Here is a 26,911-nt window from a genome sequence, read left to right as displayed (position 1 = left end):
GTGTAATGTCCTGGTTGGAAACTGAAAGAAGTGATTACTTTTTGATATTGATTCTCCCCGAGATATCTGCTAGATGACTATCTGTTTTGGGATTATTGGGATCCCCGTGGAGTAATCAGCCTTGTTACTGACCTCTGCTTGATTGGCAAGACTTGCAGATTTTTCCTGTTGGGACGATGCCCAAAGCAGCTATTTTTTATTTTTTTTAAAAAACAACAATAATAATGGTATTCAAATGGCGATTTGATTGCTTCCATTACCTCTTCAGCTCCTTCAAGCAAGACCTTTTTCCATGTAAGAACAAGATTTTCTTATTAATGAATGGCAGTGTCTCATCAGGAACATGGATTTGAAATAAACTGTGAGAATCACCTTGTCCAGCCCCTGCTGATACTGCTCTGAATTAAATTAATTCTTGGTCATGAGATGTCATGGGCTCCTTCTGGCATGGAGTTTGTCCAGATGAAAAAGAAGCACAGAAACAATGGGGATTCTGCTTCTCTGTGTCACGACACTATCTAAAGTAAATGCCGCGGCTGAAATCCTATATTGAGGAGATGGAGTATGAACACTTATGGATATATGGGATGGTTATGCAATGCTGCTTTGTTAGAGAATGGTGATGTCAAGCCAAATGTATGCAGTGTACAATTCTTAGTACACAATTGCATGAGCAACTCTGCCTCTGCAGTTTTGAAATGAACGCGGGTGGATAGGATTAATGTTATATTTTTCCCTTTTCTGACCAAGGTTCCTAGGTTATAAATAAATTAGCCAAACCTTGCATAGTCTGTGTTACTTGTCATAGTTTTTTCATAACCAGGTAGCGGAACCTTGGGTCATGCTGTTAATTATAGTGCCATTGAAATACATTTGTTGTAGATGTAACCTTCTGGACTTTGACTCTAATAATATTTTAGGTACAGTTCTCCTTTAACTTGAAATGGCTAACGGACACTACAATCGAATCTAAACCTGAGAAAATGAGTGGATTATTGCCATCTTTCCTTCAGCGTTTAATGTCGCAGAAGCTTTTATATACTGTCATGTTTCTGACCATTGAAAGGATGTACCATTAAGATGTTAGTTTTTGAGTGGCTGGACTAGAATCTGGGTTTACAAATCCACCAGAAAATGCTGAATGCTAACATGAGGATGAATATGCGGAAACACAGAAAAACTTTATTTCCAGTATATGAAAACAAAAGATGGCTTCATTCTCTTGTGGGAAGAAAACCTGTACATCTATAGGACAATGTTTACTGAATGTTCCCTTGTTTTCTTCATTTCCCCACCCAGGCTCTTAGCACAACCTAACAAAAGATTTAAAATCGTGGAAGAACCCTCCTCTGTGCCAGCGATGCATTACTTTGACCTCTATCCTCTAAACCGGCGGCGGCCTGGCAAAGGTTTGAGAGACGTCAGTGATCCTTACACATTTCAGGACGGAGACATCAAATACAGTTTCACTCGTGCGAAAAAGGGTAAACTTGGAGCTGACAGAGAATTCCTGAAGAAGAATAAGGTATTTATGTCAAATTAGAGCCCTGATCTTTTTTGTATGGAAACGTCTCCTTGATTTATTTCCAGTCAGGGTTTTGGTGGCTTAAAAAGGTTTTTTTAAAGCACAATCTTCATGTTTTCTTGGTATCAGGCTTAAAGTTACCTCACCTATACAAAGTTTTTCATACATGGCTATAAGAAAAAACATATTACTCCAGTGTTTACGTATCAGCCACCTATTCCACCAGAGTAAATTGATGGTTTGTTCTGTGTTTGCAGTCAGATGACGGAACTGGGCCAAAGGATATTTCTGTAGCAGGTCACTCTACAAGCATGTCAGATGGGAAAGATGCAATGTCTATTTTCAGGTCGGCTCCTAAAACAGGTAAATGACTGTCTTCACAATCCTCATTGAGAATGATAAGAACGAAAGACTTTCATTATATATTTTAACTAAACTGGATGAATGGGTTATAATAATGGTGTTCAATATCGGAATATGTTAACATACCCCCAATGAGCTTTTCAATTGATGCTCAATTGAATTACTTTCAGGCAGAGGTGGGTCCTCAAACTTCTTAAGCAGAGGGGCGGTTCATCGTCCCTTAGACTGTTGGGGGGCTGGACAATAGTTTGAAAAAAACATGAATGAATTCCTATGCACACTGGACATATCTTATTTGTAGTACAAAAAAAAACCTGGAAGAGCAGTACAATATTTAAAATGAAAAACATTTTTAGCCAAGATATACTTACTAGTATTTCAGTGGAAAGTGTGGGCCTGCTTTTGGCTGATGAGAGAGCCAAGCTAATAGAATTGTTGTTGTTGTGTGCCTTCAAGTCGTTTGAGCTCAAGGATCTTGGAGGGACTTAGTTTGGGGACCCCTGTTTTCAGGAGCTGCAATACATGGATATTGTTTCTGATTAGTTTCTTGTTGTCCTCATTCACAGAGAATGTGCCTTAATTTCTGAAATCCTCAATGCTTTTTCTCATCCCTGCTAGACACCCGGCACGATAATGCTGCAACTCGAGCTGGTTCCAGTAGCCTCATGCAAGTCACAGACCTGGCTCCTTCGCTGCATGATTTAGACAACCTCTTTGATAATTCTGATGAAGATGATAATGAAGTAAGTATGTGATGAATTGAGCTGCACCATATGTGCATAGTAGCATCATTTGACCTTTGAAATAATGCCTTCTGTTTCTAGGATAGGGGACTGAAGAGTTCTTGGGCTTGGACTCTCCTTTCTTTGATTTGGTCCAGAGTGGAGCATTTATAAGATGTGAAAAATTGTTCTATTGCAAACTTTTATGACACTGAACATAGTTCCATTTCTAATAATGTGGCCTATGGAACCAGAAACATTGCTTTGTACTTATTCTGATCAGCAAAGTAGCCACAGCCCGTTGCCATCCTTGTGAAAAACAAATGTCAGTACATATTAATTAAAAAGGCACATAGCCCTTGTTAGTGGTTTTCTGCTCTTCAGAAAATGGCATTGGCTAGACTGCAGCAATTCTAATTTCTACCTGTTGCCCATAGAAAACTAGAATAATCCTATCTAAGAAATTAGAGTTGCTGCAGTCTAGCCAATGCCAGTTTCTCCACCGGTGCCCCAAATAACCTCAGCAACAGGTCTTAAAACCAAGGAACAAAGAAATTGTTTTGCGTTGGGCTGAACAACAACAACAGACTCAGTGGGAAGTCACTATGGGATCTACCTTGCCTCTTCTGCTATCGCTGAATTTGTAGAGATTTCTTACCTCACAAGCAATGAAAACAAACTGAACACAGGAACCTGAGTGATAGCTGCGAAGAAAATCTGTTTAACAAGTTTTTATTCTAATGGAGTAAGTTGCAGTATGGGCAGCTTAAGCCATTGCTGTTTTGTCCTTCTAGGCTGTTTCTCCTTCTCATTGCTCAAAAGTGCCTCTGCAGGGGACTGAAGAACGCTCTCTGGCCAAGGACACCAGAACAGCAGTCCCTTACCCCCCAAGTAAGTAGCAGATGACCACAGTCTTTTTTTCATAGCCTTCTCTTACAATGAAACTGGAAAGCTGGAAAATGGACATTTCACTTTCCCCAAATGAGGACAACTCATTGACAATGAAAGAACATTATTTCTCCTTTGCTGCATCATTATTTACTGAAAAACACAATGGGACTTTGCTTGTTGCATCACACTGGTTTAGAGCCCCCCAATGATAAATAATTATCTATTTATTTATTTATATATTTATTGACAGTATTTATATTCCGCCCCTCTCACCCCTTAGGGGACTCAGGGTGGATCACAATGTACATATATATGGCAAACATTCAATGCCATTAAACAAACAACACACACACAGACAGACACAGAGGCTATTTAACTTCCCAGCTTCTGGCTTTGGGAGGGTTTGCTCGATTCTGGCCACAGGTGGAGATGCTGCAGGAGCTGCTGCTTCATCATCCACTGTGATGCCGAGTCCTTTTGATGATGTACTTCCTCATCCGGCACACAGGCTGCTGGAAATTTTTTGTGATGTTGTAAATCAGTTAAATTAGCCTTCCCGCATAAGCGGTCCCTAAATTTTCCTACTTGACAGATGCAGCTGTCTTTCGGGTTGCTTAGGTGAACAACGAGCAGGGCTATTTTTTATTTTGATTGTTGGGTGCTCTGACAGGGACTGGCCTCGAACTCATGAGTTCTTGGTCATAGTGATTTATTGCAGCAGGCTATTAACCAGCCTGTGCCACAGCCCGGCCCATATAACTTTAACATGGAAGTGCACTTTACTGCACACAAATCTATTTGAAATGGTTTTCTCTATCTTCACTTATTCTGTATCGAAGGAAGAGTTAAATGCATTCATGTTCAAAGTGCTGTTCCTTATCATCCCTGAAGTGTTTAGGTGGAGTCAGAGGATATAGTAGTTGTATGGAACTTTTGTACTACTCACTGCCCAGCTTCCGAGCTGTGCTCCTCTTCCATCGTGCCAGAGTCACAGGGAATTGTAATATCCTGTGAGATTTGCAGAGGTTCTTTGCGTCTCTCACTTAATGTGTTTTAGAAATGTTTTATGTAGATTGGGAAATAGTGTTTGGTGTGATAACAACAGGCATCATTGTGAGTTACATGTTCCTTGGCTTCAGCGAGAAGGATCCCATGACCACTGCAAGCGGTACTTCCCTTCTGCTGCAAATCATGGTTGAACGTTATCTCATTAACTCTGACTGGTAATGAGAACAAATGGAAAGGAAAAACCATGGTGTCACAAGGATGAGGCAGAAAGTTTTATGGAGCCATAAAAGCAGCGCTGATTTACTCAAATGGAGAAGTATGGAGTACACAGAGATTGGATTTTGACAGTTTTAGTAGATCGAGCCTTGCTTAAAATATGCGAGGCTTTCTCAAGCATGACACATATGAAAATGAATAATGAGCCTTGGTCAGTTCTGCGGGTTTATTTAATTGAACTCTTTTCTTCTTCTTTTTAATGACACTGCATTGCAGAAATTTGCTGGGGGGGGGGGAACTCCCTAGAGGAAACGGCATAATGTGGAGCAACTTGGGAAGTGTTAAATAGATAAGGCTTGCCCTTTTCCATATGCTTTTCCTGATGTAGCAACTTCCACTAAACAGTGAGAAGAAGAACAGGCGCAAGTGTGAATCGATGAGGAAAGGGCCGTCCCTCATGGAGGGTTACTTCTTGGCTTGTAGTTGATGCTATGGTCCCACCACAGAACTGAGGAGAACATCAGGAATCCTGTTGTGGAAGGTTCTGAGTAGTTCTGTGTAGGTTAAGGACAACCCATGTAGGACTAAATGAAGAATCAGGTACAGATAACCAACCTGTTACTTTCTTCAAAAATTATTGGTGGGAAATGTTCTATATCACAGGCGGTGACATGAATGTGGGCTCTCCATGGGATCTGACGCTTCTGTGGGTAAACTTTATTGAAGCATTTTCTGAAACTAGCTATGAGTTGGGTGTCTTTCTGTGTGTGTGGTGGAGGTTTTGAAGCAGAGGCTGGATGGCCATCTGCCAGGGGTGCTTTGAATGTGATTTTCCTGCTTCAGGGGGTTGGACTGGATGGCCCATGAGGTCTCTTCCAACTCTGTGATTCTGTGGTCTCTTTATTCTGACCCTTCATTGTTCTGTAGTTTGAGTCTCGCAGAAGGCCTCTTTTGTCATTTGTCAACCCTGAATTGCCTCCTCTAGCTGTGGCCGACCTGCAGAGGATGTTTCCGACTCCACCATCCTTGGAGCAGCACCCTGCTTTTTCTCCAGTGATGTGTTACAAAGATGGCATTGGCTCGGAGACACTGACTACACTCGGGATGTTGGAAAGTCCAGCCTTCAGCATGACTACAAATCAACTCACAGAGTTTAAAATCGAAGTGGAAGATGGACTAGGCAGTCCTAAACCGGAAGAAATAAAGGTAGCAAGTCAAAGCTATGAATAGAACTGCTGTATGATTTTGATAGGACGTGTAAGGAAGTTGTTCCAATCACATTTTACTTGGTGTGTGTGTTTTTGTAATTGGTAGACTCAGAAGAGCATAGCTGGGGCATTGCTGTGGGAAGGAGCCAGTTCTCCCTTTGCCCTTGCCCTCATGCCAATGTTATTTTGCACTTTATTGTCCATTTCAACCGTGAAATACCTTCCCCATTCCGGCACATCCTGTACTGGGTTTTATGAATTAGTCTCCTGTTTTAATATTGTATGTTTTATGTCAATTTTATCAATTGTTTTACTGATAATTGAGGTTTTATTGGTATAATTGTTTTATTGTTGTATCATTGATATTTGATTGTTTTATCGGGCTAGGCCCCATGTAAGCCGCCCCGAGTCCCTTCGGGGAGATGGGGCGGGGTATAAAAATAAAGTAGTTATTATTATTATTATTATTATTATTATTATTATTATTATTATCTCAACTTCTTCAACTTATCTCCTTTTGTTCCACCTCTGTTCCTTTACCCATGTTGCTGTATACCCTGTAGTCATTGAAACCCCTATCTTGAGAATGATGCTATCCAAGATAGAAACAATGTACAGTCAGCCCACCACATTTTTGGGTTTGATTATTCACAGATTTGATTGATATGATCTCTCTCTAGGACACTCTCGGTCCTTCAGTGCAACTCTGGGGTCACCTTCCTCCACCAGTTGTGCTGGAGGACCTAGAGATTCTTAGAGAGTGTTCCCTGAAGTTAAAAAGTGGGGTTTTTCATGGTTTTCCCACTTTCACAGGGGTCCTGCACCCCTAAGTCCAGCAAATGTGGTGGACCAACTGTTTCGTCACTCCTGCTGACCGTTATTTTTGGAGAAGGTGGAAGGGGGGGGGCACATTCTGAAACAAGAGATCTAGAGAAGGGTCTGCTCTTTTTGAAGATTTATTTATTTATTTACAGTATTTATATTCCGCCCTTCTCACCCCGAAGGGGACTCAGGGCGGATTACAATGAACACATATATGGCAAACATTCAATGCCAACAGACAAACAACATATATAGACAGACACAGAGGCATTTCCAGCTTCATGATTCCGGCCACAGGGGGAGCTGTTGCTTCACTGTCCAGTAGTGGCTGTACTTCCTCATTCCATTCCTCGTGTTTTGCTGGCAGTTTTATGATGTTGTAAATTAGTTAAATTAGCCTCCCGCATAAAGCGTACCTAAATTTCCCTAATTGACAGGTGCAACTGTCTTTCGGGGCTGCATAGGTCAACAGCAAGCCGGGCTATTTAATGGTCGGGGGCTTAACCCGACCCGGGCTTCGAACTCATGACCTCTTGGTCAGTAGTGATTTATTGCAGCTGGTTACTAGCCAGCTGCGCCACAGCCCGGCCTGGAGAAGTTATGTGATCATTCATTCTCTCATACATACGTACTCACATAAGACATATAATGGACTTCATCAGCCCTGTAACAGTAACAATGCACTTGTTTGGATTGACAGGATTTCTCCTATGTGCACAAGACGTCAACCTTTCAGCCCTTTTTGGGCTCCTCTGCATTTGCGCCTTTGAAGATGCTCCCAAGCCAGTGCCTGCTACCTCTGAAGATTCCAGAGGCCTGTGTCTATCGGCCATCCTGGGCTCTTCCTCCCAAAACCGAACATCTTTCTTTACCACCTAACACTACATTCATCCGGGATGGTTATACGTAAGTACAGCAATGGAGACAGGATATCGGTGTGCGTGTTTGTATATTCTTACAGGAAATAGGCTTAATATGCTTACTGTGTTAACATTCATCAGCTTTACCACTTACTCCTGATCTTTGCTTTGCTCATAATGAAGTTGACAGATGCCTATTTCACAATGTCAATTAATAATTAGGCTAAAGTGATCAGACATCATTTCAGCGCTGATAAACATTTGACAGCCATCATTGTAGTCATCTGAAATTCATTCTGTATTTCATTTTCAACAAAAGAGAGATAAACGATAGGAGTGGGTGCTTCTGTCATTCCTGCTTAAGATTCGCAAGTGCCCTACAGAAACCGCATTTTCTGCATGGGAAACACTGTTTTCTGCTCAGAAAGTATTTCTGCAGAAAAGTACTACCGTATATACTCGAGTATAAGCCGCCCCGAATATAAGCCGAGGCACCTAATTTTACCACAAAAAAACTGGGAAAACATTGACTCCAGTATAAGCCAAGGATGGTAAATTTCAGAAATAAAAATAGATACCAATAAAATTACATTAATTGAGGCATCAGTAGGTTAAATGTTTTTGAATATTTACATAAAGCTCAAATTTAAGATAAGACTGTCCAACTCTGATCAAATCATTATTCTCATATTCTTCAATGTAAATGTGCTTATGTATCCTTTTAATAATAATAGAGTAAAATAATACATGTAATAATAATAGTAATCAATACAAGAAAATATTACATGTAATAATAAATAGAGAAAAATAATAAATTCAATAATAATAATAAGATCAGAGTGAAATAATAAATGTAATAATAATAATAAAGTAAAATAAATGTAATAGTAGCAACAATAATAGAGAAAAACAATAAATGTAATAATACCAATAATAATACAGAAAAATAATAATTGTACCGTATATTCTCGAGTATAAGCCGACCCAAATATAAGCCAACCAGGATCCTCACCTGAGTATAAGCCGAGGGGGGCTTTTTCAGTCTTAAAAAGGGTTGACAAACTAGGCTTATACTTGAGTATATACAGTACCTTTTGCACAGAAAACACTGGGCTCTTAAAGGAACTGCCATCAAAAGGAAAGAAAGAATCATGATGCCCTTGACACTATTTGGGCAGCAATTTAATTCCTGGGTTGGTTTTATGTTGTTGGTTATAGTAACTATCTTCTGATGCCTTTGCTGATTATTAATTGCAGGTATTTATTAGGATAACAATCTTTTATTTCCAGTGTAATCCAATTAGAACAAAGACTATTACTGCAGGCGTCAGCCAAACAAGAGATTGCTAATCAAGATTTATAGGTCACCTTTTATTGCTTCTCTGTGGCACTTGCTGTGTTTAAGCGTCTTGAACAGGGCTTTCTTCCTTTCGTTTGACTGCTACTCAAGTCTGTTAAGAGATAACAAGGAAATTGTTCCAGTGAATCAGGTTGCACAGCACTTCCTTCTCAAATAGCTGGCAGAATGGGGGTTCCAAATGAATATTTTAACCTGAAAAGGGACACCAAAGCAGTATGTCTGCAGGTTTCCACTCCATCAAGGAAATGATGGCTGTAAACGGGCCCATTTTAAGAAAACTGTTTTTATTAGCAATCTGAGTAGGAATGATTATGGAGAGCTCTCTCTGGGAAAGCCCATGACCACATGTGTGTTGGAAAATGGTGACTTGTTTTGATGGCAAGAGGCATGTTTTGATGACATGTTGAGGCTCAAATTAACAAAGCAGGCAAATCGCAGAAAATACACGAAATCTTCAACATAAAAAACACTCTCCTTTTCATAAGGTTTTGCATGTGCATTGAAATGTAACTGATACAACTTTAGTTACAGAATGTGCATACCTTGGCTTGCTTTGCGAAAAGTCGTCTCAGAGAAACTCAAGATGTTCCACACTTTCACTTGCAAAGTCGGTTTGTAGCCATCTTTGTGTTTAAACATTGGAATGATATCAATATATAACCCCCCCCCCCCTTATTTTGTTATAGCAACATACCTAGTGTTGGGAGCCTAGCGGATCAAGACTATCTTCAGATGAACACTCCCCAGATGAGCACTCCTGTGACACTAAACAGTGTGGCGCCAGCCAGCAATGGTGGAGCAGGAGTCCTGCCTTCCCCAGCCACTCCCCGCTTCTCTGTGCCTACGCCACGCACACCTAGGACCCCAAGGACGCCTCGAGGTGGCGGCACTGCCAGTGGACAAGGATCCGTGAAATACGACAGCACGGACCAAGGCTCGCCGGCGTCAACGCCCTCTACCTCCCGGCCCCTCAATTCCGTGGAGCCGGCAACTGTCCAACCCATTCTGGAGGCCCATAGCCTGTACGTCACACTCATTCTTTCTGACTCAGTGCTGAACATCTTCAAAGATAGCAATTTTGACAGCTGCTGCATTTGCGCATGCAACATGAATATTAAGGGGGCCGACGTGGGGCTGTATATCCCAGATTCATCCAACGAGGATCAGTATCGGTGTACTTGTGGATTTAGTGCAATCGTGAACCGCAAACTCGGGTACAACTCTGGGCTGTTCATCGAGGATGAATTGGATATTTTTGGCAAGACGTCCGACATTGGCCAAATTGCAGAGAGGAGGCTGATGTTGAGCCAGTCCCCTTTAACGCCTCAGCTGGGAGAGGGATCCAAGAAGGTTCAGGAATTCCCCATTAGCCTTCTCCTTCTCCTTCAGAGTCAACACACCCAGCCTTTCACCTCCATGAACTGCTTATACTACATGTCTGCAACTAACCGGCAAACGCTCCCTTCCACGAACTGGAACTATGACAGAGTCCGGGCCGAAAGCAATGATTCCTGGGTGGAGTGCTTCAATGCCCTGGAACAAGGCCGGCAGTATGTGGATAATCCTATCGGTGGGAAAGTGGATGAAGCTCTTGTCCGAAGTGCTACGATTCACTCTTGGCCTCACAGTAACGGTATTGTTTTCCTTTTTATTTGGGAAAATGTTTGGGATGCTGGAGTGTGATGCTATTCCTGTGTAAAGCTGGAAACACACGTGAGCAAAACAGAATTCATACAAATTCTAAGAAATGAGTGAGAAAGAATTGCCAAAACATTTGGACTTTCTGCTTTTAATGCTTTCAATTTCTGGTTTTAATGTTTTTTTTTAATGTTTTAAACTCCTGGTCTGTGACCGTAATAATAAAATTCATTCAAAAGATTTGGGGAGAACAGCTCAGCTTAGGTCTGAGGTTAAATTTCCAGTATTTCCAGTTAAAAGGATCAGATGACAGAGGATGGAAAAGATTGCTGATCCCTTGCCAGTATTGCACAACATACTATTCAAAATCAGGTTATGTTGCTCTCTGTCCCAGCAAGATCGGGCAGCTGCTGTTTATTTTTCAACAGCATTTACATGGAAGCAAACAGATCAAGCACGTGTGATACCATGAGCTGGCCAGCTGGTTAGCATAGACACTTCCATTCAGGCAGGCTTTTAAAGAGTAAGGTTTTAAAGCTCAATTCAGGGGGTGCTGTGGTTTTAGCTTTGTATATATTTTTATCTGTTTTAAGGATTTTAATTGTTATATTCTAATGAATACCATTGATGTTTATTCCTATTTCAATGTTTTATATTTTTGGATTTTAAATTGTATTGAAATGCTTTTAATGTAGGCCACTTTGAGTCGTTTCTGGAGAGAAAAAGTGGGCTCTCAGTAAACATCACAATCACCATAATCATCATCATACACAATCATATGGACAATGGTTCCATGAGTGACTCCAGCTTTATGGTTGTTTTGCAGTTCTGGACATCAGCACACTATCCTCCCAGGACGTGGTGCGCATGCTCCTTTCTCTCCAGCCCTTTCTGCAGGACGCCATCCAGAAGAAACGGACTGGCAGGACCTGGGAGACCATCCAGCATGTTCAAGGACCCCTCACTTGGCAGCAGTTCCATAAAATGGCAGGACGTGGTATGATCAACATGTTCAGATTCATTCGCTTTGCTTTGCACTAGTGCAGAACATTGCAGCTTTCCAAGTTTTTTTTTTTTATATAAAAGATCCCAAGATAGTGCAGATGTGGGATTCGAAGCTGTGTTCCTTATCAGAAATTATCCAGTTGGTTCTTGTGCTGGTCATGCCATGCATCGACTGAAGGGTTGTATTGATTGGGAGAAGGATTGCATATCCACAGCCATAAAATTCTTACGGTTTCAGAAGTAAGAAGTAATGTTATCCATTTTGACTTGTGGAAGATTGAGCTCCATCTGAATTGATTTTCATTATGTAATAAAAACTCTTAGAAAAATCAGCCCATGGTACCTGATATCAGTCCATGATCAAAGTTCTGTAACTGTCGTTTCCATTCAGGTTCAGAGGAATCCCCCGAGCCCCTTCCCATTCCCACGTTGCTGGTGGGTTACGACAAGGACTTCCTGACAATCTCTCCGTTCTCCTTGCCTTTTTGGGAGAGGCTACTATTGGATCCATATGGCGGCCGTCAAGATGTTGCCTATATTGTGGTGTGTCCAGAAAATGAGGCCTTGCTTAATGGAGCCAAAACTTTCTTCAGGGACTTAAGCACTGTATATGAGGTAGGCAGTCCCCAAGACTAGGATATGACGTCCCTCCTGCAATTGCATTGTAGAAGAAGCTCTAGCAAAAAAAAATCCCTTGTCTTCATTGTACGCAAGGGAGTACTATTTATGAAACACTTACATGCATCAAATAATTGTGGTTATTAGTTTAGCATCGTATAATTTATTTCTGCCTGTGCAAAATCAATGTTACATTGTGGAGGGGATTTCAGTTTACATTTGTATGTGAAGTGAAGCGTTAAACTGAAATATGGGTCTGATACTCACATTGATACATCTAGTCCATTGATTTTCTTGTTCATTCTCAGAGACGTCTGCCTGTTTCTCTAGTAGTATTTTAATTATCCACTAGGAAGCAGTAATGATTAAGAGGTGAGGTGTGCAAAAGAAACACACATTCAGTTAGTGTTCCCCCAGTTGCAGGCATTTGGGAGACAGAAAGCCTCTGATTTTATTGGAATACTCTTCTATTGTTTCATCCAGAGAGAATTTAGAGTGCCTGAGACCCATTGAAAACAATGTTATGGAAGCAGAAAGATATTAAACTCCTATTAAACTAAAAGTCAAAATATTTTTTGTTGGTTGCGAAGTAGGCATATGGACCTCTAGCTGTAACTTGTGCATCTTTTTTGCTACTGTAATCAGTTTCCTTCCTTGTGCCTCCAGATGTGTCGGCTTGGGCAGCATAAGCCCATCTGTAAAGTGTTGCACGATGGGATCATGCAGGTGGGAAGGACGGCCGCCCAGAAACTGACAGATGAAGTGGTGAGCGACTGGTTCAATGCACCCTGGGGCAGCGAAGACACTGACAATCATTCCAAGCTCAAACTTTATGCGCAAGTGTGTCGTCACCACCTAGGTACGTATGCAAAGGTTTCTTATTTTCAGCAGGTGTGTGTTGTGTTTGACAAATCTCTTTAATGTGGGAGCCAACCTGAGGTTGAGCCTCTCCCAAAGGTTGACCTGGGAATATGACTATGGTGGCACAGTGTGTTAAAGCGCTGAGCTGCTGAACTTGCAGACCAAAAGGTCACAGGTTCGAATCTGGGGAACAGAATGAGCCAACCTAGCAGTTTGAAAACATGCCAATGTGACTAGATCAATAGGTACCTCTCCGGCAGGAAGGTAATGGCGCTCAATGCACTCATGCCGGCCACATGACCTTGGAGATGTCTATGGACAATGCCGGCTCTTCGGCTTAGAAATGGAGATGAGCACCAACCCCCAGAGTCGGACACGACTGGACTTAACGTCAGGGGAAACCTTTATCTTTACCTTATTCTAATATACTGAGGGTTCTGAAGAGTTGTTCGAATGATGGAACAACCTGTCTTGTACAATCAGTCCTCCACGTTCACTGGCATGAGGGATACAGGATTCCTGTGAAAGTGAGAGAATGTTCAAGGCTTTCTTTTCAGAGCCATCTAATCTCTGTCCATCTGTGTGTTCTTTCAGCACCTTACTTAGCAACTTTGCAACTTGATAGCAGCCTGCTGATGCCACCTAAACAGACGACGCCATCGAGCCAGGAACGAACAAAACCTGGGCGACCAATGGTCCCCTCCCACTCGACCCCTTTTGCTGTGCCTGGGCCTCCCCCAGTGGGCAGTTCTTTCACATCGACACCTAGCGCTAGGACCACGAACCTCCCAGTGGGCAGCTCTTCAGCGCCGCGGTTATCAGCATCCTCCTTAGCTCCCAGTATTAAGCCGGCAAACACTACCTCTTCATCCGGGTTCAGTAGTGGCCTCCCTCAAGGTCAGAACCTCGCTGCAGGAGCAAATCCCACAGAGAGATCCCAAGGAAGTTCCCTCTCAGGAGGAGACACTGAAGCAGGACACAGCTCATCTCAACAGAATCAAGAAGGGACGGAAAGGTAAATTAAACGTGCCAAAATGCAGTCAGCCCTTTCTATAGGTGCTAAAATAAACATACGCCCATATTCCCAGCAACCAACTACAGTTCTAGGTGTGACAAGCTTGTCTAGTGCTCCTAATAGCATTAGCATAATAATATTATGCTATACTAATAATATTATGCTATACTAATAATATTATGCTATACTAGCCTCCGGTGGCCTAGGGGATAAAAGCCTTGTGACTTGAAGGTTGGGTTGCTGACCTGAAGGTTGCCAGGTTCGAATCCCACCCGGGGAGAGCGCGGATGAGCTCCCTCTATCAGCTCCAGCTCCATGCGGGGACATGAGAGAAGCCTCCCACAAGGATGGTAAAACATCAAAAACATCTAGGCGTCCCCTGGGCAACATTCTTGCAGACGGCCAATTCTCTCACTCCAGAAGCAACTCAGCTTGCTCCTGACACGAATATATATATATAGATAATATATCAATAGATAATGTAATAAAATATAATAATAATACACTATTATAATTGTATGTTATATATTACACGTAATATTACTAATAGTATTGCAATATACTGGTATAGTACAATATAGTAATATATAATGCTTATATTGTGCTATGCTAATAATATAATTTATTGTATGTACATATAACTTGTAAGCTGCCCTGAGTCCTCTTCGGGGTGAGAAGGGCGGGATATAAATGTCACTAATAATAATAATAATAATAATAATAATAATAATAATAATAATAATAATAATAATAATAATTATTATTATTCACACAGTCCTAAACACTTGGGAAGTGTTCGACTTGTGATTTTGTGATACAAAATCCAGCATACCTATCTTGTTTGTTGTGTCATACAATGTTGTTGTGTTAATAATAATAATAATAATGAATTTTGGAACGTACTTACTCCTAATCTTTTTTTATACTGGTTTTAAACCACTTCATTGGGTGTGTTGCAATAGCAGATTCCCAGATTAGCTTAGTGTTTACACCTTATTTTATTTTTTTTGGTTATTTAATATTTAATGTTTATTTTACTTAAGTGATATTTGTCTTTACTGTTCTAATGTAGCACAAATCCTATGTAAAATCATACTACGTATTTTTGACATTAATATTGAAATCTGAAATATATACAGAATATATATTGAATGAGTATCATGAGTATGAAGGTGTGTTTGACATTGTTTGTAGGTTGTCTAAGTATATTAAAATATAATATAAAATATAAAATGTAATATAAAATACTACATCCCAACACATAATTAAGCTGGCTCGAGGCCATTGATTTCAGTAGGCTTGTGTATATGTACCACCATTGTCATCGCATTACCTGCCTCTCCAATGTACATTGATTGATGTCTTCATGTCACCACACGTAAGTTTTTAGTAAACTTTTAATTCCATCTTTTTTTTTATAGCACTGCAGAAAGGGAAAGAATGGGAGTTTCCCTTGATCCCGAGCCTGTAGATAGTCATGCCTATCCTCCGGCTGTCGTTATTTATATGGTCGATCCCTTCACCTACACAGCGGAGGAGGAATCTGCTTCTGCCAACTTCTGGGTCTTGAGTCTCATGCGATGTTACACAGAGATGATGGACAGCCTTCCTGAACACATGAGGGATTCTTTCATTCTCCAGGTATTCCTTCCTCCAGCGTTGCATCAGTGTGTGTGTCTCCAGAGGAGAGCTTTGTGTTCCTAGACACCAATAATATTCTTAGCTTTTCAGCCAAGCAGTGGTCTTGCCAGCTCTTAATGTGTCTTATTTATGTCCATGCGTTTGTAGCTTGTTTTTTAAGTACATGGAGTTTTGCCAGCGGAAGCCCAGGCAACAATACACGATGATTTGAGCACAGCATATTTTCTTTCTTAAGCTACTTTCTGAGAGCACAGTTTGCACTGATACTTCAGGAACGATGTATATTTTATGGATTTATTGTGGCTTTGGAATGGAAGTTAAATTTATGGCACAGCGCATATGCCGTAAATAGGGTACAGTGCATACATACACTGTAATCCTGTAGAACAGTTGAAATGAAGTTATTGCGCTAATCCCATTTACTTTGATATTAAGTACAGTACAACCCCCATATATGAAAGGAATACATTGCTGGACTTTGGAATCACAGATAAAGTGAACCCTGCTTCAAAAAGAAAGGCTTCTGGCCCAAAAATATCTGACAAGGTTCTTCTTGAAATCCAGTAAACACTTATTTCATGCTTTTATGTCAGCAGTCCCATCATATCGAATCCCTGCCTATACTCTGAAATGCCCGGACACAGCTTTCTCACTGCGTCTTCTGTTTGTGAGAATTCAGCTTAAAGATGTAGCTTTGCGGGGATCCTTTTGAAGGCTTTGGAGTTAAAAGGGCATCGTGTGCACTGATGAAAATTGCTTCTGAATTACTTTAGTGGCACAATGGAGCTCTTTTCCTGACAGTAGATTGCCTCTTGATCCTTGTAATTGCCGTATCAGAATCATGCTTGTGTGAACTTTCCCATGGCCATGGAAGTCTAGGATGGTGTTGTCTTGTTTTGTAGGGAAAAAAACTTTATAAGGCTTGCTTAGAACACTGCAGAGTTTGCCCTCTCCTCAGCAAGATGTCATTGGCTGTTGTGTCACAGAATAGTGTGCCTCTGTAGTCCCTGAGCTTCTTCCAGTCCTGCATTTTTTAATAAAACATTTTTTTGGGAATGTCTTAAATATCTGATCTGTGAAGGAGTCTCAAACTGAGCCTTCTAATTTTGACTTTGTTCTTCCTCCCTCGCGTTCTAGATTGTGCCTTGCCAAAACATGCTGCAAACCACGAAGGGCGAGCAGGTCCTTTACCTTCAGCACTTGAAGTCCCTGGCGTTCTCCGCCTACTGCCAGTGCCGGCGACCACTGCCCACCCAGAACCACATAAAGTCTCTGACAGGCTTTGGGCCAGCTGCCAACACTGAGACAACTCTCAAGAACCCCGAGGTAAAAACACTTCAACCCAGAGAAGTTCAGAGATGTCTGTGGGCCCTCCCACACAGCCAATAACCCAGAATATCAAGGCAGAAAATCCCACAAGATCTGCTTTGAACTGGGTTATTTGAGTTCACACTGCCATATATCCCAGTTCAAAGCAGATCATGTGGAATTTTAATCAGTTGTGTGGAAGGGGCCCATGTGTCTCTCCAAAAGAGCAGATATTTGAACTGAATAAACATCACCTTTTTGGGACTCATGTTGCCACGAGGAACAAATAGGGCAGAGGAAATAATCCGCACAGCTGGACATCATGGCTTGAGAAAACCAAACTGCTAACGGTACCAAACCTGTTTCGATGTGTGAATCGGAGATCAGTGGGATGCATTTCCCCCTTTCGATTTCCGAAGCCTCAATACAGAAGGATTATTTTGGTGTTACGAAATATCTTAAGGCTTCTGAGATTTTCTGATTCTGTTCCTTCAGCTTTCATAGATCGATACAAAAAATGCCAGCTAGAGTTTTCGCAGGTGGATCATTATTGTTATTGTCCTCGTCGTCAGCATCATCTATTTATATAGCAGCATTGCTGTAGATGGCACTTTACAAGTGAAAGAACAAAGTGCCCTCGGGCTTACAATCTAATTGAAGACATGACACAAAATGAAAAAGAAGGTGTCCGCCTGGGAGGAGAGAGTCCAGCAAAGACTGCCTCTTCTTCTCTCCCTCCAAGGCCAAGGCCGTTGCAGTCGGGGTGGATCTAGGTGTTGCGGAGCTGGGCCTACCACTTCTTCTCTCCCTCTGAATTACTGAATTAAGATCGGATGTGGAGTACACAGGCTGTATGCTCATTCTTAGTGTGTTTGAGTAATTTCGTACAGTGAGGAGCTTCCATGAAGTAGCTTCTGCACGTAGATCTTGAACTGTTTGCACCTTGAATCGTGGGAGTGTACAACAGTTGACTGCCATTTCTACTTCACCTAGATAGCTTGATACAAGTTGTGCCTGTAAAAGCGTTACGTTGTCGTCGACACCGTCTACATCTCGTATTCCTGTTATTTCTCAAATATGTATGTGTTGTTCTCTTTCTACAGTGGCCCAGTCCCATTCAGCTGTACTCTCCACCATTTATACTGGCTCCCATCAAGGACAAACAGACGGAGTTGGGGGAGACCTTTGGAGAAGCCAGCCAGCAATGCAATGTGCTTTTCGTTGGGTATTGTTTGTCTCACGATCAGCGCTGGCTCCTGGCTTCCTGCACTGATGTCCATGGCGAGTTACTGGATACCTGTGTGATCAATATTTATCTGCCAAACAGGTAGGGTAGTAAGCAGTTGAGAGCATGAAAAAGTTTCAGATCCAGTCCTTGACATTTTCATTTAAAGCGATCAAGTATTTTAGAACACCTTTTTCTTTTCTTGGAAAGTGCTGTCAGTTGGAGAAGAAAGTCTGTTTAATCAGATGCCATTGATGAGCAGTAGAATCTTCCAGTGTAAGAATATTTTTGCTGTCTTTTTTTCTGCCATAGATCAAAGAGAAGCAAAGTTTCGCCCCGTAAAATTGGCTTGCAGAAGCTGTGGGAATGGTGCACTGGGATCATCCAAATGTCATCACTACCTTGGAGAGTTGTGATTGGCCGACTTGGACGCCTTGGCCATGGAGAGCTGAAAGGTAATACAGGCCATGAGTATTTATTTGCACTTTAAGCAACAGCATTATTATCATTATTATTACTACAAAGGCTGGGTGATCATCTGTTGGGGGTGCTTTGATTTTGCTTTTCCTAAGGAGGTTGAACTGGATGGCCTCTGGGTTGCTCCTATTACTGAGAGAGATGTATGTATGTGTGTATATGTATCCACACACACATACATATATCTGTATACGCACACATATACACACATACATACATACATACACACACACACTATATATAATATAATATATAATGTAAACATTTCCTGGGGCTCCATGCAAAACGTTTGCTTAAAAATAAAAGTTGAAAAACTTTGAGAACCCCTGCTGTACATGCAGCAGGACTGGGAACTTGAGCAGGATGGATAGGGAAACGCATGGGAAACTGCAGACACATGGCTCATAATTCCAGAGTGGGGTCCCTCACCAAGGGAGAGAGTAAACAGTTCTGAGGTTTATCTTTTGAATGACCTTTTCCTCTTGCTCTCTCTTTTTCCAGATTGGAGCATCCTGCTTGGCGAGAGTTCCCTGCAGACAATCAGCAAGCAGTTGAAGGAGGTGTGTCGGATGTGTGGCATCTCCTCGACCGACTCTCCTTCGATTCTCAGTGCCTGTTTGGTGGCTATGGAACCCCAGGGCTCATTTGTTGTGATGCCAGGTAATGTGGGCACAACTGTCTGCAAATAATGTTACCTGCGCTAATATCCCCGCCCCTTTGCTATGTCTTTGTTGTTTTGTTTTCCAAACAACACTTACTTTGCTTCTTGATGTATCTATGGCATACGTTGAAGGACTCGTATTGCATGATGAACACTGTGAGCCAGTACAGTCTTGAGGTGGGAAGAAGGAAGCTCCCTTTCATTGCTCTGCAGTTCATTCATTGCAATCTGAGGGCTTGTCTAACTGGACTTTACCATGGATCCAACCAGATGTCCCTCCTGGACATCCACACAATGTCAGAGACTTCTGGTTGGTAACGCAGGGCAAAACTGGTTAACTTGGTTAGGGTTAAGATTTCAAGTAGTTGGGGAATGGTGTGGACCGTTTCCATGAAATTCAGAGATCAAAACATAGTTGGCAGACAGGCAAACTAGCCACTGGTTTCCAGGAAGGCTGCATTTTGAAGGTCCAAGGCTACTGGTCATAGCTTCAAACCTCTGGGAGAATGTTTAGAGCCCATTCCCATTTATTCCCAACACTAATATTGCTTGTCCTAAGTTCATGTCTTTACTCACTCCATTTTTGAAGACGCCTTACTCAATCTGACACACGGTAACTCTCCTTTGCTTCACTTCCAAGATGCTGTCACCATGGGATCTGTCTTTGGGCGCAGCACCGCTCTCAATTTGCAGTCATCCCAGCTGAATACGCCGCAGGATGCCTCTTGCACACACATCCTAGTCTTTCCCACCTCTGCAACCATCCAGGTTGCCCCAGCAAATTATCCCAATGAGGACGGGTTCAGCCCCAATAATGGTAAGTCAGTGACTAAGCCAGAGGGAAGGGTGAGTTTTCTCAAGCAGAGCAGGGATAAGGTTCTTGATCACTCTTCATGTCCAAGGCGGCTGTGAAAAAGTTGGATTGATACAACATCTTGTTGGATTGATACAACAGCATCAACATTTACTGTATATACTCAAGTATAAGCCTAGTTTTGCAGCCCTTTTAAAAAGACTATTTTTTGGTTTGGGGACTGAAAAAGCTCCCCTCGGCTTATACTCGGGTGAGGGTCCTGGTTGGCTTCTATTTGGGTCAGCTTATACTCGAGAATATATGGTACATTTATTATTTTTCTCTATTATTATTGCTACTATTACATTTATTTTACTCTATTTTTATTATTATTAATACATTTATTATTTCACTCTGATCTTATTATTGCATTTATTATTTTACTCTATTTATTATTACTTATATTATTTTCCTATATTTATTATTATTAGTATTATTATTATTGCATGTCTTATTTTACTCTATTAGTATTAAAAGGATACATAAGCACATTGACATTGAAGAAGATGAGAATAATGATTTGATCAGAGTTGGACAGTCTTATTTTAAATTTTAGCTTTATGTAAATATTCAAAAACATTTCACCTACTGATGCCTCGATTAATGTAATCTTATTGGTATCTATTTTTATTTCTGAAATTTACCACTCTCGACTTATATTGTAGTCAATGTTTTCCCAGTTATTTTGTGGTAAAATTAGGTGCTTCGGCTTATATTTGGGTCAGCTTATACTTGAGAATGTATGGTACATTTATTATTTTTCACTTATTATTATTGGTATTATTACATTTATTATTTTTCTCTTTTATTATTGCTACTATTACATTTATTTTACTCTATTTTTTATTAATATTAATACATTTATTATTTCACTCTGATCTTATTATTATTGCATTTATTATTTTACTCTAGTTATTACATGTATTATTTTTCTGTATTTATTATTATTGTTACATATATTATTTTACTCTATTATTATTAAAAGGATACATACGCACATTTACATTGAAGAAGATGAGAATAATGATTTGATCAGAGTTGGACAGTCTTATTTTAAATTTGAGCTTTATGTAAATATTCAAAAACATTTCACCTACTGATGCCTCGATTAATGTAATTTTATTGGTATCTACAGTAGAGTCTCACTTATCCAAGCCTTGCTTATCCAATCCATTTTTGTAGTCAGTGTTTTCAATATACAGTAGAGTCTCACTTATCCAACATAAACGGGTCAACAGAACGTTGGATAAGCGAATATGTTGGATAATAAGGAGAGATTAAGAAAAAGCCTATTAAACATCAAAATAGGTTATGATTTTACAAATTAAGCACCAAAACATCATGTTATACAACAAATTTGACAGAAAAAGTAGTTCAATACGCAGTAATGTTATGTTGTAATTACTGTATTTATAAATTTAGCACCAAAATATCATGATATATTGAAAACAATGACTACAAAAATGCGTTGGATAATCCAGAACATTGGATAAGTGAGTGTTGGATAAGTGAGACTCTACTGTATTGTGATATTTTGGTACTAAATTTGTAAATACAGAAATTACAACATAACATTACTGGGTATTGAACTACTTTTTCTGTCAAATTTGTTGTATAACATGATGTTTTGGAGCTTAATTTGTAAAATCATAACTTAATTTGATGTTTAATAGGCTTTTCCTTAATCCAATAATAATAATCCTTATTATCCAAGATATTCACTTATCCAAGCTTCTGCTGGCCCGTTTAGCTTGGATAAGTGAGACTCTACTGTATTTTTATTTCTGAAATTTACCACCCTCGGCTTATACTGGAGTCAATGTTTTCTCAGTTTTTTTGTGGTAAAATTGGGTGCCTCGGCTTATATTCGGTTCGGCTTATACTTGAGTATATACAGTAAATTTTGATACAGATATTTACTGATGTAGTTTACTCCACAAAATCTTCTTTTGTTGGGGATTTTCTAAACTACTCTGGATCCGGGAGTTTGGAGAATAGGAGTTCTTTTCCTAGGGACTGAGTTGAAGTTTGAAGGGGGTCTGATTGAATTAAGGAGCCCGACTTTGATGTGCTGCTGGAATTCAGGTGGCCTCCCAGGCAACACCTCCCCTTCATGCATCCAGGTTGATGCCCTTTTCCAGCCCCTGACTCCCTTCTGAACGCAGCAGTGGTTCCAAATATTTAACCGGCATTAACCTGCCCTTTAGGGTTTTGCATTCTAATTGGAGTAATCGTCCCAAAAGGGTGTTAGATTTAATTTTCTCAACTCCTGCTCCTTGTTTAATAATTAAAACACCCCTGTTGCTCTGTTTGGAAGAGGAGGAAGAACAAAAGAGGGTAAGGAAAAGAAAGGTTTTGCAAAAGGTGGCAGTGAAAATATCCAGCATGGTCTTGCCTGCACCGATTCGTTTTTGGACGCTTTAATTCCCCACTTTGTATGCTTTGGAAGGGGCAGAACTGTTTGCCAAATATTAATACACCCTTTTTCTAATTCAACTCCACATTGGAAAATATTCTCATTCTTGAGGAACGGTTTACTGCTGCCAACTTCCTTTCCGGCAGTGATACAGAATGGAAACAAATCCAGTAGAGTCTCAGTTATCTAATTTATTTATTTACAGTAGAGTCTCACTTATCCAACACTCGCTTATCCAACGTTCTGGATTATCCAACGCATTTTTGTAGTCAATGTTTTCAATACATCGTGATATTTTGGTGCTAAATTCGTAAATACAGTAATTATTACATAGCATTACTGCGCATTGAACTACTTTTTCTGTCAAATTTGTTGTATAGCATGATGTTTTGGTTCTTAATTTGTAAAATCATAAACTCATTTGATGTTTAATAGGCTTTTCCTTAATCTCTCCTAATTATCCAACATATTCGCTTATCCAACGTTCTGCCGGCCCGTTTATGTTGGATAAGTGAGACTCTACTGTATTTATTTCTGGTATTTCTACCCCGCCCTTCTCCCCTAGGGGACTCAGGGCGGCTTACAAATTGGCAACACAGTGCCATCACATCAACAATACAATAGGCATTAAAAACTAAAAACATTTAAAACATCATAAAAACCAATATACAATAATAAACATTACAATGCACCGAGGTAATGTCCTTTCATTCACTAGACCTTGTTAATCCAGAGTCTTAAAAACCAGCCGTGCCAAGCTCGAAAGTTTATTCATCTAACCTTCACTTATCCAACGTTCTGTATTATCCAACACAGTCTGCCTTTAGTAGCCAATGTTTTTGTAGTCGCTGTTTTCAATACATTGCAATATTTTGATGCTAAATTTGTAAATATAATATTTACTACATAACATTACTGTGAATTGAACTGCTTTTTCTGTCGATTTGTTGTAAAGCATGATGGTGCTTAATTTGTAAAACAATAACGTAATTTGATGTTTAATAGGCTTTTCCTTAATCCCTCCCTATTATCCAACATTTTCACTTATCCAACGTTCTGCCGGCCCGTTTATGTTGGATAAGTGAGACTCTACTGCAGGGGTCCCCAAACTTTTTAAACAGAGGGCCAGTTCACGGTCCCTCAGCCCGTTAGAGGGCCGGACTATAGTTAAAAAAAACAAAACTATGCACACTGCACATATCTTATTTTGAAGTAAAAAAACAAAATGGGAACAAATACAGCCTTAATGTTAATAATAATCATAATAATGAAAATAATAAAGAGGGTTGGAAGAGACTCCTTGGGACATCTAGTCCAACCCCTTCTGCCTTTGTGCATCAAAAGCACAAGCAAAGCACCTCCGACAGATGGCCACCCAACCTCAATGTTAATAATCATAATAATAATAATAACAATAATAATCATCACACAGCCCTAAACACTTGGGAAGTGTTCAACTTGTGATTTTGTAATACCAAATTCAACATCTATATCTCGTTTGCTGTGTTATACTGTGTTTTTGTGTCAATAATAATAATAATAATAATAATAATAATAATAATAATAATCTTGTTTGCTGTGTCATACAACGTCGTTGTGTCAATAATAATAATAATAAAGAGGATTGGAAGAGACCTCTTGGCCATTTAGTTTAGCCTTCTTCTGCCTTTGTGCATCAAAAGCACAAGCAAAGCCCTCCTTAATAATTAACTAAATAATAATTAAAATACCATTATAAACAAGCAAAGCTTTGGAAGGTGTGGGAGGTAGCGGGAGAGGAGGAGGGAGCCACTGCCACGAGGGCCGGATAAATGGCTTCAATGGGCCACATGTGGCCCCCGGGCCGTAGTTTGGGGACCCCTGCTCTACTGTATGTGAATTTATACACTGAAGCGACACAGGAAGATTGCCTGAAAAGCCAAATACACAGATACACAATGTTCTTAACGCACTTCATTTGAAGGCCTGCATAATTCTAGTCCAAAAAGGAATTGGGATTTTGAGAAGGGAAATTAAAGAAAAGATTCAGGGAGACCAATTCAAGTGACCAACACCAACCATCCATTGCTCAATCAAAGCTCTTTCACACTTAGCTAATGCATGGAGAGACGCTGGAGGAGATAGACAGTCCATTCACCCTCACGTCCTTCTTCCCAGGAAGTGCTATGCTTGGAGAATGCCGATGATTTTGTTGCCCCAGACTCCACAATAGAGCTTGATTGTTAGTCAGGTCTAACAGCTCTCCTCTTACTCATGTTCCCTTGGTGTTTCTTTATGTGGCCATCCTGAAGAGGCACTGTCTGGCTTTTCCCCGGCGTCTTTCGAATGTCTGGATCAATCCAAAGTGTTTTGGATTGTGCTTGTCTCCACTCTAGAACTGAAACGAGGCAATCAAATCCAGACCTCATACAAATCCGTCCCAATCAGCCCCATTGTGATTCAGGCAAATGGATTGTACGGTCCTGGCTGAAAAGCCTGTTAGAAGCCAATGTCTTCCATTTCCAGACAATTTGATTTGAAAACTGGAAACAACTAAGAGCAATTGAGAGATCAGATGAGCAGTCGTGATCCCAATGAATTGAATCAGACCCAGGCTTTGGATGCAGATGTTCTAGTTTCATAAGCACCAACCCTCAAATATAAGACTGTGCAACTGATTCAGCCAAATCTTGAGCCACGCCAGTTACATTTGAAAGAATTTGTCTAAGGATTAGATTGTTTCAGAACAATTCATTACCAGAGTTACATGGTAGTGTAGACTAAAAGGAGCCCCCGGTGGTGCAGTGTGTTAAATCGCTGAGCTGCTGAACTTGCAGACTGAAAGGTCTCAGGTTTGGATCCAGGGAGCGGTGTGAGCGCTCTCTGTTAGCTCCAGCTTCTGCTTACCTAGCAGTTTGAAAACATGCAAATGTGAGTAGATCAATAGGTACTGCTCCGGCGGGAAAGTAACAGCATTCCATGTCGTCATGCCAGTGGCCACATGACCTTGGAGGTGTCTCTGGACAACGCCGGCTCTTTGGCTTAGAAATGGAGATGAGCACCAACCCCCAGAGTTGGACACAACTTTAACATCAGGGGAAAACTTTACCTTTGCCTTGAGACTAAAATAATCCAGTTCAAACTAGATAATGTGGATTTCCTTCTCTGATAATCTGATTGTCTGGCAGTGTAGACGTGGCCTTAGTGAGCCATTTCCAAGATCACCTGGATCACAAAAGATAACATGACTGACCTTTTCTTTTGCTCTTCCCTCCCTTTTGAGATGACATGTTTGACCTTCCATTCCCGGAAGATATGGATAATGACATTGGGATCCTCATGACCGGGAATCTGCATTCATCTCCAACGTCATCTCCTGTCCCTTCGCCTTGCTCTCCTGGGGTTGGAGTGGGCCCATCTTTCCAGCATAGCCGGGTAAGTGCCTTTCGCTTCCATTGATGCAATCCTTAATATTTTGGAACAGAAATTCTCCAAGTGGTGAAATGTTCTGCAGGTCTTGTTTCCTTTGTCTCCAGCTCAGCAGTGTTCTGTAAAGTGGCTTTTAAGAAGCCAGTTCCAGCATCAAAGCTTGAACGTGTTAATTAATTTTGTTAATTCCAGAAAGGAAAGAGGTTGGGTTTTTTTTTTTCAGTTAAAAGGTTTGACATAATCTTGGAAGTGTTTAGCAGAGCTCCGCACTTGAAACTTTTGTGGTACAAGACACTCACGGGGCTGTTATGTACGTCCATCATCCTTCCCTTGGCAAACTCACAGGGCCAAATGGCAGCAGCTTGATGTGTAGGGTTATCAACCACGAAGAGTGTTTGTTGTCTCTATCAAATCATAGCCATTTTGAAAGATTATTTGCAACACTGCATGGCAATTCAGCTACAAATGAGATGGGTAGTCAGGGAGCTTGGTAACCCGAGGAGGCCTCCGCTGTGTGAATGCCTTTTGGATCGACTGGCTTAACCATTAACACGAAGCTGGTAATTGAGATGTAATTTTTGTTCTTACAAAAGCAGCAGCGTGTGATCGTTTTCCTTGGGTCAAGGAAGGGCACCCCTTCATCCATGGGCCTTGTAATTGATTGCTGCAGTTTGCAAATGAGTCTTGCTTCCTTGGCCGGCCGTTGAGTTTTCAACCAGACCAAGCCATGGTGCCTTGTGAATAAAGAAATGACTTAAGCAAGGTATTTTTAGGGGGCCTTTTAGATTTGGTGGTGCTAAACTGCTACAG

The 26,911-nt window shown here is 40.8% G+C and overlaps 1 protein-coding gene across 1 annotated transcript in view; it reads left to right on the top strand.

Moving 5' to 3' along the window:
- med13l (mediator complex subunit 13L) overlaps window positions 1-26,911 on the top strand; it is a 103,185-nt gene that overhangs the window by 69,558 nt on the left and 6,716 nt on the right. The window contains exons 11-28 of the mRNA XM_062958339.1: window positions 1,300-1,525; window positions 1,783-1,888; window positions 2,507-2,631; window positions 3,405-3,501; window positions 5,711-5,931; window positions 7,456-7,661; window positions 9,662-10,608; window positions 11,440-11,610; window positions 12,010-12,233; window positions 12,903-13,095; window positions 13,692-14,112; window positions 15,534-15,753; window positions 16,891-17,079; window positions 18,165-18,388; window positions 18,599-18,741; window positions 19,265-19,423; window positions 20,065-20,241; window positions 25,956-26,107. Of these exons, the coding sequence (XP_062814409.1) occupies window positions 1,300-1,525; window positions 1,783-1,888; window positions 2,507-2,631; window positions 3,405-3,501; window positions 5,711-5,931; window positions 7,456-7,661; window positions 9,662-10,608; window positions 11,440-11,610; window positions 12,010-12,233; window positions 12,903-13,095; window positions 13,692-14,112; window positions 15,534-15,753; window positions 16,891-17,079; window positions 18,165-18,388; window positions 18,599-18,741; window positions 19,265-19,423; window positions 20,065-20,241; window positions 25,956-26,107 (4,201 nt within the window). The remainder of the gene's footprint in view (window positions 1-1,299; window positions 1,526-1,782; window positions 1,889-2,506; window positions 2,632-3,404; window positions 3,502-5,710; window positions 5,932-7,455; window positions 7,662-9,661; window positions 10,609-11,439; window positions 11,611-12,009; window positions 12,234-12,902; window positions 13,096-13,691; window positions 14,113-15,533; window positions 15,754-16,890; window positions 17,080-18,164; window positions 18,389-18,598; window positions 18,742-19,264; window positions 19,424-20,064; window positions 20,242-25,955; window positions 26,108-26,911) is intronic.

Source organism: Anolis carolinensis, chromosome X (genome assembly GCF_035594765.1).
Source record: "Anolis carolinensis isolate JA03-04 chromosome X, rAnoCar3.1.pri, whole genome shotgun sequence".
In the NCBI taxonomy this organism is placed as follows: Eukaryota; Metazoa; Chordata; class Lepidosauria; order Squamata; family Dactyloidae; genus Anolis; species Anolis carolinensis.
The sequence above is the reverse complement of the archived record's forward strand: the minus strand, read 5'-3'. Positions and strand labels throughout refer to the sequence as shown.